Raw genomic sequence first — 21062 nt, 5'->3', positions numbered from 1 at the left:
CCTGATTGCCAAGATCCCATCCAGCCCTGCCTGAAGTTCCCCTCCCTCAGCATTTTCTTTTCTTTAATGATTTCTTGGAATAGATTTTTTTTCTGACATAGAGATGGGGCAACTGAGAGGTGCTTTAAAAACTTATTCTATTTTTAGTCTCATGTGAAGGGTGAGACAATACAGATGTTCTAATTCACACCATCACAATCAGAAGTTAACTTTTTCCTAATTTCAATACATTTATAAGCATGTCTTGGCCAATCAGCTTTAGCCACACCATGCTGTAAATGCCTTAAAGCCAAACATCTAAAATTACCCCTCATTGGTCCCACTACAATGCATCTTTCATAGTTTAATTACTCAAAAGTATTTAGTCTTTTTTGTAAAGCTACCTTTTAAAACTTGTTTCTAGTTCCATTTCTCTCTGAACAATGTCTGTCTTATTCCATGGCATTTCTAAGTCAGTATTTCTTATGTCAAAATTTACATAGAGATACACACTATGTAAGCCTTCTGTCAAACTTTAAAAATTGTCAAAATTTAACTGTCACAAACTGTAACAAACGGTGAAAATTAAAAAATTTTCTACAAATCCATTTCCCACAATGAATGAGTCCAGAAGAGAATGAGCACAACCCCTTGGGAACAACTCTTATCCCAAGCAAGTCCACTTCCCTGGCACGTTATTGAACTACAGTGCCTCAGTTTCCTTTCAGAAACATTATTTCTGATATGATATATAATATATATATAAAAATATCAGAATATATTCCATTAATAAAAATGGAACACCATTATTTCTGATATGATATATCCTTTATATATCATATCATAAATAGACTTCAATAATAATAATGAAACCCCATTGTTTCTGATATGATATATCACATACATATAATATCAGAAACAGATTTCATTGATAGAAATGAAACACCATTATTTCTGATATATCATATATACACATATATATAAATATATATCATATCAGAAATGTATTTCATTGATAGAAATGAAGCACCATTATTTCTGATATATCATTTATATATCATATCAGAAATAGATTTCAATAACAATAATGAAACACCATTTTTTTCTGATATATTATGTATATATCATATCAGAGATAGATTTCAATAAGAAATATGATATATCATATATATTTATACATAATATCAGAAATAGATTTCATTAATAATAATGAAAAATTTTTTTCTGATATGATATATCATATATATCTATATATATATAATAACAGAAATGTATTTCATTGATAGAAATGAAACACCATTATATCTGATATGATATATCATATATATATATATATATAAAATATCAGAAATGTATTTCATTGATAGAAATGAAACACCATTTTTTCTGATGTGATATATCATATATATATATATATATATATATATATATAATATCAGAAATGTATTTCATTGATAGAAATGAAACACCATTATTAATGTTTGTTGAATAGGAATTCTGCATATGGAGGTAGAAATGACCAAATTTTTTCAAAATCTCTCAGGATTCTGGTGCTGAAGAAGAAAAAGCTGCAGCAAATTCTGTTAAAAAGCCATCTCCCTCCAAGGCCAGGAAGAAGAAGCTGAGTAAGAAGGGCAGGAAAATGGCAGGGAGGAAACGAGGGCGCCCCAAGAAAATGAACACGGCGAGCACTGAGCGCAAGACCAAGAAGAACCAAACTGCACTAGAAATTCTGCATGCTCAGACTGTCTCCCAGACATCTTCATCCTCTCCTCAGGGTGAGTGCAGGGCTGTGCAAGAGCCTGGAGCAGTCTCTGAAGCTCTGGATGTGCTGGTTTGTCCTTTCTTGCCAGGTTGGGTTTTGTGGCATAATTTCCCTGCTGTCACCAGAGCAGAGCTGCCCTTGAGGTGATGGTGGTGGGGTTGATGGTGATGGATGTGTTAATGGGGATGTGGGGGGATTAATGAATTGATGGTGATTAATGTGTTAATGGTGGTGGCATTCATGTTCTGATGGTTTGGGGGTGGGATTCATGGTGATTGATGGTGATTAATGCATTAATGGGGCCGGGGGTGGGATCTGTCTGTGGGTACTCAGCCAGGAGCTGGGGCTGTTGCCTTCTCTGAGCTGCTGCTCTTAGGATGGATCACAGAGACCCTTCCAAGCACTTTGGAACAGTGTGTGGACATCTTTGGAGCTCTGTGGTGATGGACTAAGCTGCTGGATCTCATTACAAATCCCTGTCTGTGCCCCACCTGGCAATGCTGAACTTAGAATCACAGAATCCCACGATGGTTTGGGTTGGAAGAGACCTCAAAGCCCATCCAATGCCACCCCTGCCATGGCAGGGACACCTTCCACCATCCCAGGCTGCTCCCAGCCCTGTCCAAGCCAGCCTTGGACACTGCCAGGGATGGTCCCTCCCAACCCAAACCAATTCCAGGATTCTGTGCCATATTTTCAGGATTCTGTGCCATGTTTTCAGGATTCTGTGCCATGTTTTCAGGATTCTGTGCCATGTTTTCGGGATTCTGTGCCATGTTTTCAGTGGCAAAGCTCCTGTCCATGTCCCAAACACTGAGTGCTGACCTGAGGTTGTGTTTGTGTCTCTCCAGATGCCTACAAGTCACCTCATAGCCCATTTTTCCAACTACCTCCTAAAGTGCAACGGCATTCGTCCAACCAGCTCCTGGTGACACCCACCCCCCCTGCACTACAGAAGCTGCTAGGTAAGGCCTGCCCACCCCCCTTTGGGGTTTTTTTATGGGGCAGGAGGGGGATTCTCTCCTCCCCACCTTCCCCTGCCTGCCCCACATCTGTCAGAACCCAGGACATTGCTCTGGCTGCCCTGGAGGACTTGAGACCCTGGCAGGGAGCTCAGAGACCTTGGCACAGTCAAAACCACCTGTGCCTTCCACTTTAGCCCATGGAAACAATTCCCAACTTTGTGTGAAGAGTTACAAGCCACAAGAGTTTAAACAGAATGATAGGTAATTTATTACCAAGTGAAAATGTAGAATTTTGGAGTTTTTTAAAGAAGCAAGATAGAAGAATCTGGACATGTCCTGTCCCTTCTCCTTCTCCTTCTCCTTCTCCTTCTCCTTCTCCTTCTCCTTCTCCTTCTCCTTCTCCTTCTCCTTCTCCTTCTCCTTCTCCTTCTCCTTCTCCTTCTCCTTCTCCTTCTCCTTCTCCTTCTCCTTCTCCTTCTCCTTCTCCTTCTCCTTCCTTCTTCTTTCTCCTTCTTCTTCTTCTTGCCCCCCATCTTCTGCTGTGATGGTGACACTTCTGGGTTGGTTTAGAGTAGAGACAGACTGTCTAACATAGGTGATAGGTATTGGAAATTTATTGTAAATAAAGTACAGGTAGTTTGTAGTAAAAAATGTTAACACCACCCCAAGGGCAGTGGCTGTGCCACAGCCCAACCTGCTGGACAGATCTCAGCAGGTCAGAGAAAGAATGGAAAAGTTTTAAAAAAATAAACAGCCTTGAGAACCAGAACTGAAGAATCCCAACTTCTTTTTCGAGCATGAAGCTAAGAAAAAAGACTTTTGATACCTCAAGAACCATTCCAGCAACAACTCAGAACCTGAGGCACATCCTTGGGCAGCACCACAAGTCCCCCCTCCTGCTGAAGCTGGTGTTTCACTCTGCATTTATTCTCTGATGTTGTTTCAGCTCTGCTTTGGCACAACAGGCAGTGAGCCTGAATTTAGCCAGAAATAGCTTTATTTGAAATAAAACCATGCTCTTAAACCTGGGGAACACCACTCTGTTGTGGTGTTGTGAGGGTATTCAAGACAAGGTGAAAAATGAGAATTAATTTCAAGTTTTCAGAAAATTGATTTTTAAAAAAATATAATATAATATAATATAATATAATATAATATAATATAATATAATATAATATAATATAATATAATATAATATAATATAATATAATATAATATAATATAATATAATATAATATAATATAGTATAATATAGTATAATATAATATAATATAGTATAATATAGTATAATATAGTATAATATAATATAACATAACATAATATAGTATAATATAATATAACATAACATAATATAGTATAATATAATATAATATAATATAATATAATATAATATCACATTTTATCACATTATATCACATATCATTACGTGATATACTACATTATATAAATTATATGATAGAATATTATATGATGAAATATTATATGATATAATATTATAATATATTATATTATGTTATATTTATTACATTATATGATATATCATATGATATCATATAATAGCACCATCATCTCATTATATTATGTGATATTATATGATATTTTATGATATAATATGATATATTATGTCATATATTATGTTATTATGTCATATGTTATATTATGTCATATAATAGTATATCATATATCATAGTATGTAATATAGTATATCATATTACATCATATGATATGACATTATAATATGAAAACAATATATTAAAACTATGCTAAAGAAAGAGAAAGGAAATATCAGAAAGCTTGACAAGAGGAATAATAAAAACCTATGACAGACTCAGAGAGTCTGACACAGCTAACTGTGATTAGCCATTAATTAAAAACCATTCACATGTTTGGATAAACAACTTCCAGGTTTTATTCCAGAGGAATCAAACATGGGGAAGCTGAAGCTTCTCAGGAGAAAAACAGGGAAAGGGATTTTTCATAAAATATCCTGGTGACCCCATTGCAGTTCCTCTGCTGAGCCCAGGGCCCATAAACGAGGCCCCGTGTGAGAGGCTGAGCTCACAAAGCTGTGGTTGGAAAATGCAGGAGGTGATGAAAGACAAACCTGGAGCCTTTTTTGGTTTGATCTTCTCCTCCTGTCCCCTCCCAGCTGTTCCTGGCTTTTGGCATTGCCAGGGGCCAGCCCAGGCTGCCCTGGGGATGTGGCACAGGGGGGGACAAAGGGTCCAGACATGTCCTTACCTTGGGCTCCCTGAGTCCTGGTGGAAGAGAGAGAAAGAGGCATTTAAAGGGATATTTTGTGGCAAAAAAGAGATTTTGAGGGATGTTTTGTGGCCAAAGGGTGATTTTTTTTTTTTTTGGAAGGGTTATTTTGTGGCAAAAGAGTAATTTTGAGGGATATTTTGTTGCAAAAGGAGTGATATCTTTTTTTTTGAAGGATATTTTTTGGGATATTTTGTGGCAAAAAGGTGATTTTGAGGGATGTTTTGTGGCCAAAGAGTAATTTTTTCTGAAGGGTTATTTTGTGACAAAAGAGTGATTTTGAGGGATGTTTTGTGGCCAAAGAGTGATTTTTTTTGAAGGGTTATTTTGTGGCAAAAGAGTGAATTTTGAGGGATATTTTGTGGCAAAAGAGTAATTTTGATGAATATTATGTGGCAAAAGTGATTTTTTTGAAGGGTTATTTTGTGGCAAAAGAGTGATTTTTTTTTTTTTAGGGATATTTTGTGGCAAAAGAATGATTTTTTTTTTTGAAGGGTTATTTTGTGGGAAAAGAAATTTTTCAGAGATATTTTGTGTCAAAAGTGATTTTGAGGGGTATTTTGTGGCAAATAATAATGATTCTTGAGGGATAATTTGTGGCAAAAGAGTGACTTTAAAGGCTATTTTGGCCAAAGAGTGATTTTGAGGGCTATTTTGTGGCCAAAGAGTGATTTTTGAGGGATATTTTGTGGCAAAAGTGATTTTTGAGGGATATTTTGGCAAAGGAGTGATTATGAGGGCTATTTTGTGGCCAATGATTAATTTTGAGGGATATTTTGTGGCAAAAGTGATTTTTGAGGGATATTTTGTGGCAAAGCAGTGATTTTGTGGAATGTTTTGAGGCAGGGTGGATGGGGTCATGGTTTCCATGGGACCTGATGGATCCAAGAGTTCCTTTTGTGCCAGGAGAGGCATTTTCAGCATCTTTCTAAATCCATCCTCAGTGGCTTAGTCTGACTTAGAGTCCAAATCAAAAACAAGGGAGAGACAAGTGAGGAGACAACTGGCCAGGGGGAGATAGGGTGGACAGAGGCATGGCATTTACCCCTGCTAAAATCCCTCATCTGATTTATTTTTATTTTATCTATTTTATTTTTATTCATTATTTTATTTCCATCTTCCATTTTCCATCCTCAATGGATTTCAACCCCAAATCAAAAGCAAGGGAGAGACAAGTGAGGAGAGGTGGCCAGAGGGGAAAAATGCCATGCCCAAACAGGGGCATGGCATTTACCCCTGCTGAAATTCCTCATCTGATTTATTTTATCTATTTCTTTTTATTTATTATTTTATTTCCATTTTTAATGGCTTGGTCTGATTTTAGTCCAAATCAAAAGCAAGGGAGAGACAAGTGAGAAGAGGTGGCCAGAGGGGAAATAGGGGTGGACAGGGCCATGGCATTTACCTTGCTGAAATTCCTCATCTGATTTATTTCTTTTTTTTTCTATTTATTACTTTATTTCCATTTTTAATTGCTTGGTCTGATTTTAGTCCAAATCAAAAGCAAGGGAGAGACAAATGAGGAGAGGTGGCCAGGGAGGAAATGGGGGCAAACAGGGGCATGGCATTTACCTTGCTGAAATTCCACATCTGATTTCTTTTTATCTACTTATTTTATTTCCATTTTTAATGGCTAAGCCTGACTTTGAGTCCAAATTGAAAGCAAGGGACAGACAAGTGAGGAGAGGTGGCCAGGGGGGAACTGGGGACAAACTGGGGACAGCATGGCATTTACCTTGCTGAAATTCCTCACCTGATTTATTTCTTTTTTTTTTTTTCTATTTATTATTTTATTTCCATTTTTAATTGCTTAGTCTGACTTTGAGTCCATTTCAAAAGCAAGGGAGAGACAAATGAGAAGAGGTGGCCAGAGGGGAAATAGGGGCAAACAGGGCCATGGCATTTACCTGAAATTCCACATCTGATTTATTTTGCAGACTCATTTAAGATCCAGTACATGCAGTTCATGGCATACATGAAAACTCCTCAGTACAAAGCAAGCCTGCAACAGTTACTGGAGCAGGAAAAGGTGGGTCTCACTTTTTCACATTTCTAAACAAAACTACCAGACTCTGAAGTTCCTTGGATATGGGGAAAGTGCTGGAGATGGGAATTGTGTGCATTTACACCAGTCCTGCTTAGGATGAGCAACTGCCAGGGGGTTTTTGTTGCTAAACTCTTTTTTTTTGTGTTTAAATCACAGAAAAATGGGAGAGCTGCACCTCCCCTGTTCCCTGACAGTGCTGACTTAGAATCAGAGGATCCTGTAAGGGTTTGGGTTGGGAGAGACCTCAAAGCCCACTCAGTGCCACCCCTGCCATGGCAGGGACACCTCCCACTGTCCCAGGCTGCTCCCAGCCCTGTCCAGCCTGGCCTTGGGCACTGCCAGGGATGGTCTCTCCCAACCCAAACCAATTCCAGGATTTTATGAACCACAGTCCATAGAATTATGGATTAAGGAACCATTGAACTTGGATTAAGAAACCCAAAGTGTCATCACTGCTTGTGGGGATTTAGCACAGCATCCTTGGCATTGATATCAGAATGGGTTGGATTGCACTGATGGGCAAAGTGTAAATGTCCCAAATCATGGACTGGGAAAGGTGGAAAGGCAAAGAGGGTCCAGGGGCTGTGCACTGGGGTGTTTGTCTGCCATGGAGCCACCAGCAGAGGGAGGAGATCTCCTGCCTGAGCTCCTCCTTGTCTTGCTTTGTCTCAGTGATCAATGATTTCATTGCTTATCAATTAGCCCTGATGAGTCTGTTCTGCTGCTGCTGTGGAGGAGCTTTCCCCATAATGCTCAGAATTAAGCTTGAACTTCCACTTAAAACCTTCCAGGGCCTGAAGGGGCTCCAGGAGAGCTGGACAGGGCCTGGGGACAAGGCCTGGAGGGACAGGAGCCAGGGAATGGCTCCCAGTGCCAGAGGGCAGGGCTGGATGGGATTTTGGGAATCAGGAATTGTGGAATCCATCCCTGGAATGGGTTTCCAAGAGCAGCTGGGGCTGCCCCTGCATCCCTGGCAGTGCCCAAGGCCAGGCTGGACAGGGCTGGGAGCAGCCTGGGACAGTGGGAGGTGTCCCTGCCATGGCAGGGGTGGCACTGGATGGGCTCTGAGGTCCCTCCCAACCCAAAGCAGTCTGGAATTCTGTCCAGGTCCAGCTTTTGGCATTCCCTGTGGAAGCTTTCCTTACTCTGTAGTCTTTGTGAGAGTGTCAGAAAAAAGCCACAGGGCTTTTGTCTCATGTTTTCCACATTGGGAACTCTCCAGAGGAGAGAAATTAACTTTTGCCACCCCGTTCCTTCCTGAGAAGTGGTTGGTGCTGCTCTGGTGTTCATGGAAACCTCTTTTTCTGTGGTTATTTCCATTTGCTTTCACAGTCAATCAGCACTTAGAACTTTCATCTTTCTCCTTAAGCAGCAGATTTTTCTGCTTGTTCTGCACTTGTCAGGAAAGTCAGCATGAAGTGCACTTGTCTCGTGCACAAATGAAATGATGGTGTGGAAGGGTTGTGCCCTGCACAGAGAATGAGTCAGGGGTGTGGAAAAGTCATCACTTGGTGCTGCTGTCCAACACCTGCTCCACACTTTTAAACGTTAAAATGAGGAATTCAGTATGAAAATATTTTTTTATGGAGTGTTACATGGCAAATTAAACCTGACAGAGGCAGAACTTGGCTGGGTGAGGGGCTGGGTATGGTCTGTTCAGTAACTCCCTCTTACAGGAAGGTTTTCAAGTACAATAAAAATCCCTCTCTAACAATGATTTTGAAATCAGCTGCTGCTTCCCAGTGTGCCCTTAGATGGAGCTGTCAGCCCCTGCAGTGCCTGGGAAGGCTGAAGGAAATGCCTCATGTTGAAAACAAAACTGATTTTCCAGCATCCCCCAGAGCAGCCCCTTTAGCATTGCAGGGACTTTTCCCCCAGCCAGGTCTGTGTGTTCCTGCATGTGGGGAATTTCCAGCACTGCTGCTTCCTTGCTTAGAATATCAGCCATGGAATTATTCAGGTTGGAAAGGATTAAGGTGCTTTTTGCCCCTGTTCCCCACTTTTCCTGGAGCAGTGGCTCAGTCTGTGCAATCCCTGCTTGGCCTCAGCAGCACAAGGTGGAGAGCAGGATAATCCCAAAGCTCCAAAGCTGCACTAATCCTGCATTTGGGGCTGGGTAAATGAGGCTCTTCAGCCTGGCCTGTCCTGCTCTTTGCTGTGCATGGCCATGGATTGAGGGAGCAGGGACCTGGTTAAGGAATGTTCAGGGCAGGGAATTGCTGTGAGTGGCTCAGGTGACCTGCTGAAATAATGGTGGCATAAGTATATAATATAAAAGTATATATATACATATATATAAATATAAAAAACATAATATTACATATAATATTATATATATTTATATACAATTAAATATTATATAATTATATATAAATATATTAATATTAATTTTTATATATTTATATAATTATATATCTATAATATTTTATATATATATAATGGTGGCACAAGTAGGAAAACTGGTTTGGCTTATTTAGGACTTTGTTCCTGCCTCCCCCCCAGTGTATCTTCATTTACTGCATCTCTTCCATGAGTATTGCACAGGGAAACTCTGAGCTGGGGCTCTGGGGATTTAGAGCCAGTTCTCTGTTTGGGAGCAGATTTCATGTAGATAATCTTTTCCAGTTCTATTTCTGCTCTGTGGGATGTGATTATTGCTGCTGCTTCATGATGCACTGGGAAGATAAAAATGAGTTTCTAAGACTGTCTTGATTATATTTTACCATACAGGATGAAAAACCTGCTTAAATTTAGTCAGAAATTTACTGCTTAAAAGCTCTTTACTACCTAAAACCTACCTAAATTTAGTCAGAAATTTACTACTTAAAGACTCTTTACAGCTGACTTAACCCCACCAGTATCACACCCAACAAATCCAGGTTCTCAGGAGGCTGGGGCAGGGCTGGATGAGCTCTCCTGCACCCAGGTTCTCTCCTAAAGTGCTCCACAAACCTCCTTGAGATGGCCCATGCTGCAGCTGGTGCTCCAAGTGTGTTTTTTCCCTGTTCCAGGAGAAGAATGCTCAGCTGCTGGGGACAGCCCAGCAGTTGTTCACCCACTGCCAGGCCCAGAAGGAGGAAATCAAACGTCTGTTCCAGCAGAAGCTTGATGAGGTACCTCTGTGCTGGGGGAATGTGTCTGAATCAGCTGCTTGCAAACTTTTCTGGTCCAGCTAAGTGAGAGCAGAGCAGTCTCAGCTCTTCAGCCCCTGCTTTGCAGCAGATCAGGCTCAGAAAGGTGCAATGTGTGTCACTCTCTGGTGAAGTTTTCTGTTTGTTGTTGGAATTGTTGTGTGCCCGCTGCCCAAGCAAGGGGACAACTCACAGCCAGCTGGTGTTTGGTGGAGGATTCACCCTCTGCTGCTCAAACAAGGCTCTGTGCTGCCAACCCAGCTCAGGAGCACAGGAGGAAAATGTGGGGGCTGCCCACAGACAGTTCTGCTGGCTGGCAAAGCCTAAATGCCAGTTTTACAGGTGAAGGGGTGGAACAGCAGCTCCAAGGTCCTTGAGTCCCTCCTTGTTATCCCCCAGCAGCCACAAAGTGCTTTGGGGAATGCTGGGAGTGGTCCTGAGAGCTGCAGATCTCCTCAGTGTCACTTGGGAATGGGACAGTCACCAGGAATGAGGGTGTCAGGACCCCAGGAATGAGGGTGTCAGGACCCAGGAATGAGGGTGTCAGGACCCCAGGAATGAGGGTGTCAGGACCCCGGGAATGAGGGTGTCAGGACCCCAGGAATGAGGGTGTCAGGACCCCAGGAATGAGGGTGTCAGGACCCCGGGAATGAGGGTGTCAGGACCCCAGGAATGAGGGTGTCAGGACCCCGGGAATGAGGGTGTCAGGACCCCAGGAATGAGGGTGTCAGGACCCCAGGAATGAGGGTGTCAGGACCCCAGGAATTGAGGGTGTCAGGACCCCAGGAATGAGGGTGTCAGGGCCTCAGGGACTGATCTCACCCTTCACCTTTCAGCTGGGAGTTAAAGCTCTGACGTACAACGACCTGATCCAGGCTCAGAAGGAAATCTCTGCTCACAACCAGCAGCTGAAAGAACAGACAAAACAGCTGGAGAAGGACAACAGTGAACTCAGGAACCAGAGCTTGCAGCTGGTGGGTCCAGGGGATGCTGCACTTGGGCTGAGGACAGGGCACGAGCTGGGGGTGAAACATCACCCAGCTGCTCAGGGATGAAGGGGGAAACCTGCAGGAGTCCTTTTTCACCTTTGATTGACCCCATAGCAGATCCTGAGGTGGCAGCTGGCTCAGCTGTGTCCCCAAACAGCTCTGGATGTCACTGGGTCTGGGTCTGGCTGGGCAGGGAGTTTGTGCAGGGCTTGCTCTGTGGTGCTCATCTTGGTAACTCAAACTTAGAGAATCATGGAACTGGTAATGTGGGAAAAAACCTGTAAGATCTTGGGGTCCAACCATCAAGGAGCAGCACCATGGGCACCAAAACACCAGGTCCTCAAGTGTCACAGCCTCTTGTTGTTTGAGCACTGCCAGGGGTGGGTACTGCTCTGGCAACCTGTGCCAATGCCTGACCACCCTTCAGTGAGGAAATTTTACCCATCTAAACCTGCCCTGGCCCAGCCTGAGGCCGTTCCCTCTGCTCCTGTCCCTGTTCCCTGGAGCACAGCCTGCCCCCCCTGGCTGTCCCCTCCTGTCAGGAGCTGTGCAAAGCCACAAGGGTCCCCTGAGCCTCCTTTGCTCCAGGCTGAGCCTCCTCAGGAGGTAGATGAGGGGAATATTTGGATGTGGAAGCACTGAGGGTGGGTGATAACACTGTTTTAGAAAGTGCCACACTCCCTAGCATGAAACTGGGAGCAGTTTTCAATGAGTTAAGGGCTTTTTGCACATTCAGTGCAAAGTTCCTGCTTTAGCTGGGAGCCCAGGTGTGCAGGGTGAGAGCTCTGTTCTGGCCTCTTTGTCCCTGTCCCTGTTCTGACCTCTTTGTCCCTGTCCCTGTGTGTCCCTGCAGCTGAAGGCTCGCTGTGAAGAGCTGAAGCTGGATTGGTCAACGCTGTCACTGGAGAACTTGCTGAAAGAGAAGCAGGCCTTGAAGAATCAGATTTCTGAGAAGCAGAAGCACTGTTTGGAACTGCAGGTAGAGAGCAAGAAACAAATGCAGAGTCACCAGCTTGGGGTAGCTCTTGGGCAATAGGCCAGTTATGGGTGTTACACTAAATATGGTGGGAAAGGATGAGCCAGGTGCTGCTTTTTTGTTTATTCTTTTTTTATTGCCCCAGAGATTGAGCTTTCTATTAGAGGATTTTAGTAAATAAGCATGTGGATAACTTGTAAAAGCAGGAGGTACCATGACCTGATTCCTTGGTGATGCTGTGGAAGGAGGACTCATGGCTTATCATTACATAAAATTAAAAATCACAAGCTGATGATTTTCATATGTGCTCTGATGTCTCAACTCAGAAATCACAGAATCCCATACTGGTTTGGCTTGGAAGAGACCTTAAAGCTCATCTCATTCCACCCCTGCCATGTGCAGGGACACCTTCCACCATTCCAGGTTCCTCCAAGCCCATCCAACCTGGCCTTGGACACTTCCAGGGACAGGGTGGGAATCATTTCCCCCAGAGTGACATTTCTCATAGTGACAAGAAATTGAACTCCTTTGTGTGAGATTGGCTCCAGAGCTATTCCAGCCTTTTGCTGGATGCAGAGGTACCCACAGTCTCTCTGTAAGTTGGAGATATTTTCCTTTTGGTTTTAAGATCTGAAGTGTTCTTTCTCAGGGTCTCTGAACCACTCCCTTCACTTGGGCCTTTTAGTCTTAAGCTCAGAGCAGAAATTTTCTCTCAAATTTCGAGTCCCTTGTTTTGCGTTGTTCCCAGAAGCAGAGACACTTTTACTTAGAAGAATTTGGAAGCAAAACTCCATAATGTGGAGTTTTGATAAAGTAATAGAATTTATACACTTAATAATAGAATTATTATTATTAATTATTATTAATAATATAATTACAAATGTATACACTTGATAATAGAATAATAGAATTTATACACTTAAAAATATAATTATTATTATTATGCATTATTATTAATAATAGAATTATTAATTTATTTACTTAATAATAAAATAATAGAATTTATACACTTAATAATAGAATTATTATTAATTATTATTAATAATATAATTACAAATGTATACACTTAATAATAGAATAATAGAATTTATACACTTAATAATAGAATTACTATTATTATTCATTATTATTAATTTATTTACTTAATAATTAAATAATAGAATTTATACACTTAATAATAGAATTATTAAGTGTAGTCTTTAATTTTTGTTTTCCTCTTCATTTAAAGATCAGCATCGTGGAACTCGAGAAGAGTCAGCGGCAGCAGGAGCTGCTGCAGCTCAAGTCCTACACACCCTCAGAGGAGCCCCTGCCAGTGCAGCTGCACAGCAAAAGCCACCTGAGCCGTGAGCCCGAGGCTGAGCAGGGCAGGTTCCAGCTGGAACTGGAGTGCTCCAAGTTCCCCATGCCCCACATCAATGGCATGAGCCCCGAGCTGTCCATGAACGGCCACGCCACCCCCTACGAGCTGCAGCACGCCTTCAGCCGGCCCTCGTCCAAGCAGAACACCCCCCAGTACCCCAACTGCCACCTGGAGCAAGATATTGTGCCCTGCACCCCCAACCACAGCAGCAGGCAGAAGGCAGACAAGGTGACCAGCCTGGCCCTCCCTGATTACACCAGGTTCTCCCCTGCTAAAATCGCCCTGCGCCGACACTTGAATCAGGACCACGGAGTCAATGGAAAAGCCACAGCTAGTGAGATCCAGAGGTGAGAGAGAGGTGGGGAGGGAGGGTAGATAGCAGAATAAATCACATGGATTCCGTGTTCTTCATGGTGGAAAAAGCCCCTTATTTGTTGGGAAGGATGAAAGTTTGACAAGAAAGTCTCACAGATGCTTAGCAGAAAGATTTTTGAATGGAGACTCTGGTGAAGGAATAGAAATGAAAGCAAGTTTTGATATAGAAGAAAAGAATTGCTGAGCCAGTCTCACTGGATAACCAAGGAGGCAAAGGGTGTGTTAGTTAGAAGGGGTTTTTATGGCTTAGAGCAAAGGATAAACCCACCTCAAACAAGAAGATGTTTTTACCAAGCAGAAAGACAGCACAGGCAAACAAGTCAGCAAAGCTGCAAGTAGAAAAAAAGTCTCAGAATTTTCCACTGCAAGAAAACTGAAAAACAACTTCTAGCTTAAACTGTAATGTACTGACTGTTAGTGATTGGAGAACAGTAACATGAATATGGTAATTATAGTAGTTATGATAGGCTGTGGATAATAGTTAAGGTATAGATTGGTTCTGCTGTATTAAGATGCTCAGCAAAGTCTATAATGCATTGTAACCAAAAGAAAAGTCTAGAATGCAATGGAACCAAAACCAAAGGGTCTCCAGGCCTGCCTGCAGCTGGAGCTCACAGCTGTGGGCACAGCTCTGTCACCACCACCCTGGACTGCTGTAACATCTTAGATACAATAAACTGCATTTTAGAGAGCTGCCTGGAGTCCCACATCTCTCATTTAGGCTCTTACACTTATTTATTCACATAATTCATTTTTATACAGTTTTATACAGGCCTCAGTGACTCCAATTGGAGTTAGTAGTTTTCTTGCCAATTATTATTAGTTAATAACAAGTTGTTACCCTGTATTGGTCATTCAAACCCCTGGTGTGTACACACAGGGAAAGTTGTTTGTGAGAGATAGTTTTCATTTTTCTATCTAAAAACAGTTTATACAGGTTCTGGTTGTTTGTCACCCAGGAGGAGATTGTTATGTTAACAAAATGCTCACACCAGGACTGCTTTCACATGGGAACTTGCAAAGTGCTGGCTTTGCCACTGATTCCAGGAGAGCAGACCTTTCTTAATAATTTTTCTACCTTACTGCAACAGGTAGTGTTAGTAGCACTGGTAATTTAGATTGGGAAAAAGTATTTTTCAAACTGGAGATTTATCTGTTTTAAAGAGTTTTGTTTCATGAAAACGAGCAGTGAGAGCTAATGGGGTAAAAAGGTGGGACAGGAATTGAGTGTGGTACAGGAATTCCTTGTCACTGGCTTTTGCATCCTGACAATTGTACATCTCTGTTCCAGAGCTGAGCATGTCAAAGAGAATGGCCTTACATATCCAAGCCCTGGAATTGCAAATGGCATAAAGCTGAGTCCTCAGGAAACTCGGCCCTCCTCCCCCGCGGCCTTACCCAGTGCAGGAGAGAAGGTAAAGGATCTGCTGCTGCTCAGGGCTGATCCTGGGGCAGCAAAGGGCAGCTGCAAAACACAGGAATGGCCTGGGAAATGCAGGAATGGGCAGGTTGGACAATGCAGGAATGACCTGGGAAATGCAGGAATGGGCAGGCTGGAAAATGCAGGAATGGCCTGGGAAATGCAGGAATGGGCAGGCTGGAAAACACAGGAATGGCCTGGGAAATGCAGGAATGGGCAGGTTGGACAATGCAGGAATGGCCTGGGAAATGCAGGAATGGGCAGGTTGGAAAATGCAAGAATGGCCTGGGAAATGCAGGAATGGCCTGGGAAATGCAGGAATGGCCAGGCTGGGAAATGCAGGAATGGCCTGGGAAATGCAGGGTTGGCCAGGCTGGAAAGTGCAGGAATTGCCTGGGAAATGCAGGAATGGCCTGGGAAATGCAGGTTTGGCCAGGCTGGAAAATGCAGGAATGGCCTGGGAAATGCAGGAATGGCCTGGGAAATGCAGGGTTGGCCAGGCTGGAAAATGCAGGAATGGCCTGGGAAATGCAGGAATGGGCAGGCTGGAAAATGCAGAAATGGCCTGGATAATGCAGGAATTGCCTGGGAAATGCAGGGTGAGCCAGGCTGGAAAATGCAGGAATGGCCTGGGAAATGCAGGAATGGGCAGGCTGGGAAATGCAGGAATGGCCTGGGAAATTCAGGTTTGGCCAGGCTGGAAAATGCAGGAATGGCCTGGAAAATGCAGGAATGGCCTGGGAAATACAGGAATGGGCAGGCTGGAAAATGCAGGAATGGCCTGGGAAATGCAGGAATGGCCTGGGAAATGCAGGGTTGGGCAGGCTGGAAAATGCAGGAATGGCCTGGGAAATGCAGGAATTGCCTGGGAAATGCAGGCTTGGCCAGGCTGGGAAATGCAGGAATGGCCTGGGAAATGCAGGAATGGCCTGGGAAATGCAGGAATGGGCAGGCTGCAAAACACAGGAATGGCCTGGGAAATGCAGGAATGGGCAGGTTGGAAATGCAGGAATGGCCTGGAAAATGCAGGCTTGGCCAGGCTGGAAAGTGCAGGAATTGCCTGGGAAAATGCAGGAATGGGCAGGCTGGAAAATGCAGGAATGGCCTGGATAATGCAGGAATTGCCTGGGAAATGCAGGGTGAGCCAGGCTGGAAAATGCAGGAATGGCCTGGGAAATGTAGGGTTGGTGAGGCTGGAAAATGCAGGAATGGCCTGGGAAATGTAGGGTTGGCCAGGCTGGAAAATGCAGGAATGACCTGGGAAATGCAGGGTTGGTGAGGCTGGAAAATGCAGGAATGGCCTGGGAAATGTAGGGTTGGCCAGGCTGGAAAATGCAGGAATGGCCTGGGAAATGCAGGAATGGCCTGGGAAATGTAGGGTTGGCCAGGCTGGAAAATGCAGGAATGCTGCTTTCTGTGGCCAGCTTGGAATGGGAAATAATACAAAATACAGTGGGTGTGATGCAATAAATCAGAGCTGGTCAGAGGCAGAGAAAGATGTGCTTCTTTCTGAGCTCCAGTAATGCAGTGGGAACACTGTTTGATCTGGCACATGTCTGCTTGAACTGGGCAAGGAGGCTCTTTCATAGTTATAAAAATAAAGAGTAGAAAAGATGGTCCATGTAATTGGTGCAGCCATGGAGCATATTGGGGCTCACAGAGCAGCAGGTGCCCTGCAGTAGCAGGTTGCCATGGAAATGCATCTGGCTGCTCCAGAGGGCCTCAAGATACAAAATCTGACATCTGAGTGCTTTTCACAGAGCTCTAACCCAAACACAGGGAAATGAGCTTGCCTAAGGCTTCCTTTTCCTGGTGCTGGGGGCCAGCAGTGGCCTTAATTTACCCATTCAAATGGGAAAATTTCTGTGCTGTGGATGTTGCTGTCCCAGGAGCCCCAAGCTGCTCCCTGTCTGGTGTAGTCATTCCTTAAAAAATTCTTTCAAAAAAAAAGGGGTGGGGGAATGACACACACCTAGAAACAAGCAGGTTATCATTTACAAACCTTTCCAATATCCTGTGTAAGAACTTTGCTTTCTCTTTTGATTTTCCAGGTTTTGAGAGAGAGAAGCTCTGTGAGTAATGGAGAAACTATCACCAGCCTCCCTATCAGTATTCCTCTGAGCACAGTGCAGCCCAATAAACTCCCTGTTAGTATCCCTCTGGCCAGCGTAGTCCTACCTAGCCGTGTTGAGAAGGTGGTGAGTAAGGGATTGTCAACACTTTCCATCCCTAAATCAAATTCAAATCCCAGGGGGCAGGAATGGGGTGCTGTGCCCCAGGATCCTCCATGGGCTGCTCCTCAGGGGTGGCTGTTGGGGGATGATCCTCTTGGATGCTGTAGATTTTTCCTCTCCTTTCTCTGTGGGGTGGTGGAGGGAGGTTCAGCCAGGAAGGAGAGTAAAGTGAATGCCTCAGGGGAGCCTAGTCTGGAATGTGTGTCTGGGTGAAAAGCCTGAGGGTTTGTAGCAGTGGAAGAAGAGAAATGCATGTGTCCATTTGTTCTTAGCCCTGCTTTCTGCAGGAACTTTCTGGGGGAGAATTCTTCTGTCTCAGTCACCTCAAAGCTGCTGTGTGCAGGGTGAGCTTGAGCAGCCCCTTGGGGCTGGGATACCTCCCATGGGAGTGGCTGCTCTGTAGCAGAAAGCTGGGGCCATTTCTTTTTGAGATGTGACAAGTCCCTGCCTCTCTGAGAGGAGGAGCAGTTCCAAAAGGCCTGGTCCAGTTTCTCACAGCCTTTGTCACAGAAGTGCTGCAGCAGAGAGCTGAGAAGCATTTGCTGCTTTTGCTGAGAGCTCTGAGTTAGAATCCATCCATGACTTGTCTTTCACTCCCATTTTGGGAAAGCTAGAGCTGGTTCACAGAATTGAACCCATTGCATTTTTCCAGCTGAAGACTTCTGGCTTTAGCAGAACCAGAGTCTGCTCAGCTCTGGGTGTCCTCAGGGCAGTGCCAGCCCTGGGTGGCACCTCCCTGTTTGTTCAGGCTGCCTTTTGACAGAGAATATCCCAGAGAACATGGCCTGATGCACTTCATGTTCCCTTTGGGTTGTTTTGGGAGTTTTGTGAGCACAGGCTGGGGACAGGATACAACCATCAGTCTCCTCCCTGCTGCAGCAGTGGGTTGAGCCATTCCTGCTCCTGGCAGAGCTGTCCTGAGGCTGAATATCCTGGGATGAGGAGCCTCCCTGTCTGCATGGTGCCTGCTGTGTGTGAGATACCACTGCAGCATAATTAATCACTACTTTGGGGCCATAACATGCTGATCCATGTTTTTCTCAAAACAAGCTGAATCTGGGGCACACAGGAAGCAGAGTCACTTCCCAGGCAGATGTACAGATGTACTAATGCATGTGAGTTTGGTTGAAGCTGGAGAGTTCTGATGCTGTTTCCTGAAATGCCTTTTTCTCTCCCCAGAGAAGCACACCCAGCCCAGTTCACCAGAGCAGAGACTCATCAACACTTGAAAAGCAGATTGGTGCTAGTTCTCATAATGGCATAAGCAATGCTGCTGGAAACAAGCCTCTGGCTTTGGCTACCTCAGGTAACAGCCTCACCTGTGCTCAGCTGCTCCTGTCTTGGGGCAGCACCCAAATGCACCCAGCTGAGTTTTCCAAGCACTTCTGGCCAGGTGCTGCAGGCCCTGGAGTGCTGGATAACTATGGGTGGGAGCAGAAACTCATGGATGATGCTGTGATGTGCATCTAACACAAAGGGTTGGATTGATGTGCCTTTACTTGTAAATAAACAATTGCTTCTGTGAGTTCTGGGGGGGTCCAGAGATTCCCACTGATTTATAGTGCAGGCAAACCTGCAGAGTGTCTGCAGCTGGTGACACAGCTGTGTCCTGAGCTGGTGATCCAGCTCTAAAAGTTTTATTTTACAAGGTCTTTAAATAGCAGAATGAATTTTTTGGGGCAGGTTATGGAGGTGCCTCGTGAGCAGCTGTAAAGGCACAACAACCTGGGTGGGAAAAGCTCAACTGGGAGAGGATGGGGATCCCTTTAGGTGCAGACATTGCTTCTGACTCACTCATCCGTGGAAATCATGGTCTTTAGCTACCCTGGCAATGTTATGGGCCAGGAAAAGTAGGTTCTACAGCTGATCCCTCACCAAAGAGTGCTTTTGTTCTCAGTGTTTACCACCCCCAGGGGCTTGGGTTGTTTCAGTATCTGTTTTGCAAAGGGCTTGCCTGCATTTATCTATAAAGCAAATGAAGTATTTAAAAAAAACTTGTTGTAAACCATTACCATGTTGTTCCCTTCTGCCCTTTTCATTTAGAGATCCCAGGCCATCCTAAAGCCCTAAACCCATTTCTGATACCCCGTGACAAACACTGAATTCCCTTCCCAAGATTCCTCCCTTGTGGAATTTTTCTGCCACTATGTCTTTGAAGGTCCCCTGTCACTCCCTAAGTGCCAGCCTTTTGCTGAATTTGGAGGAGGTTGGGCTGTGTGGATGGCAAAGTCCTTCTCTTTTTGGGGAAGGGAAGGACTGAGTCTGGCCATCCATCTCCTTGATGAAAGGAAGGAGTTGAGAGTAGAGGAGCCCTGATTTAAAGAGGGGTAATAGTTCAAACAAAGCTAAAACTCAAATTCCATGTAAAACTGGGAGGAGCACGTGTTCTGTGGGTACCTCCATATACCAGGTGAATTTTCCTGAACTGGCAAGAGAGCAGTGGAAGTCCCTAACCCCCAGCTGGCACCTCAGCACCCAGAGAGCCACGTGGAAAAGCAGCCCTGTGTTTTCCATGTAATCCAGGGCCACTGGCTGTCATCCAGGCAGAGCTGGAATCCCTCCTGGCCCTCCCAGCCCTGTTCTCAGTGACCTCTCTTGCTCAGCCCCAGCAATGATCTATACTTTCCCTCTCAACAGGTTTTTCTTACTCTTCTGGCTCCGTGGCAGTCAATGGAAATCTTACAAACAGCCCAGCCCATCTTAACCATAGTGTTGATCAGGCAGCTCTGGACGACTCTGGGAGTCTCTTTAACTCTGTAGGGTCTCGGAGTTCCACTCCACAACATCCTTTGCTAATGATGAGGAACTCTGGGCAGAACTCCCCTGCTCAGCAGCACTCGAGCCCCCGCTTAGGTGGCCCGGCCCAGAGCCTGGCAGGGGGACTGCAGAGTGCAGAGGCTCAGAAGATCTTTGCCGAAGCAACAAAGGGGGACCCGCAGTGTGATGCAGCCTTTTCAGATCCCGAGAACGAGGCCAAGAGGAGAATCATCTTTACAATCTCTCCTAATACAGGACATGTAAAACAATCCCCTTGCAGCAAGCACAGCCCCGTGGCCGGCAGCTGCCAGGCCCACGGGCAGGACGGGAAGAAGCGGGGCCGGCGGAAGAGATCGAACCCGGGCAGTGCCAGCGGCAACGGCGCCGTCTCCCCGAAACGCAAAGCCCTGCCCTCGCTGGCCGGGCTCTTCACACAGCCCTCGGGGTCACCCCTCAACATCAACTCCATGGTAAGGCCACCAGCTGGGCTTTGGGAGAGCTCTGGGAGTGAGGAGTGCAGCCTGGGTGGTGGCTGTAACCTGTTCCTTGAAATGTGGGATATCCCTGAAAAATAGCTCAGCTACCTTCGAAGGTATAAAATCAACAGAATGGCTTCTGTGGTAGTGTTGGAAACAAAAAGTGTGGGTTTAGAGGGTGGTGGGTGTTGCCTGTTCCTTGAAATGTGGGATATCCCTGAAAAATAGCTCAGCTACCTTCGAAGGTATAAAATCAGTAGGATGGTTCTGTGGTAATGTTGGAAACAAAAAGTGTGGGTTTAGAGGGTGGTTGCTGTTCCCTG

At 44.6% G+C, this 21062-nt stretch overlaps 1 protein-coding gene across 8 annotated transcripts in view; it reads left to right on the top strand.

The window, feature by feature from the left end:
• DOT1L (DOT1 like histone lysine methyltransferase) overlaps positions 1 to 21062 on the top strand; it is a 100951-nt gene that overhangs the window by 59922 nt on the left and 19967 nt on the right. For 6 of the 8 annotated variants that reach the window (XM_077191317.1, XM_054650304.2, XM_054650301.2 and 3 more), the window contains 11 exons: positions 1523 to 1757; positions 2596 to 2709; positions 6909 to 7000; positions 10030 to 10131; positions 10986 to 11123; positions 11992 to 12117; positions 13343 to 13824; positions 15144 to 15267; positions 17324 to 17470; positions 18686 to 18812; positions 20144 to 20733. In XM_077191317.1, coding sequence (XP_077047432.1) covers positions 1523 to 1757; positions 2596 to 2709; positions 6909 to 7000; positions 10030 to 10131; positions 10986 to 11123; positions 11992 to 12117; positions 13343 to 13824; positions 15144 to 15267; positions 17324 to 17470; positions 18686 to 18812; positions 20144 to 20733 — 2277 coding nt within the window. The remainder of the gene's footprint in view (positions 1 to 1522; positions 1758 to 2595; positions 2710 to 6908; positions 7001 to 10029; positions 10132 to 10985; positions 11124 to 11991; positions 12118 to 13342; positions 13825 to 15143; positions 15268 to 17323; positions 17471 to 18685; positions 18813 to 20143; positions 20734 to 21062) is intronic. The other 2 variants (XM_054650303.2, XM_054650307.2) reach the window with 2 other exon arrangements.

Source organism: Agelaius phoeniceus, chromosome 29 (genome assembly GCF_051311805.1).
Source record: "Agelaius phoeniceus isolate bAgePho1 chromosome 29, bAgePho1.hap1, whole genome shotgun sequence".
In the NCBI taxonomy this organism is placed as follows: Eukaryota; Metazoa; Chordata; class Aves; order Passeriformes; family Icteridae; genus Agelaius; species Agelaius phoeniceus.
Note: the sequence above shows the minus strand (reverse complement) of the source record. Positions and strands in the feature narration are given on the sequence as shown.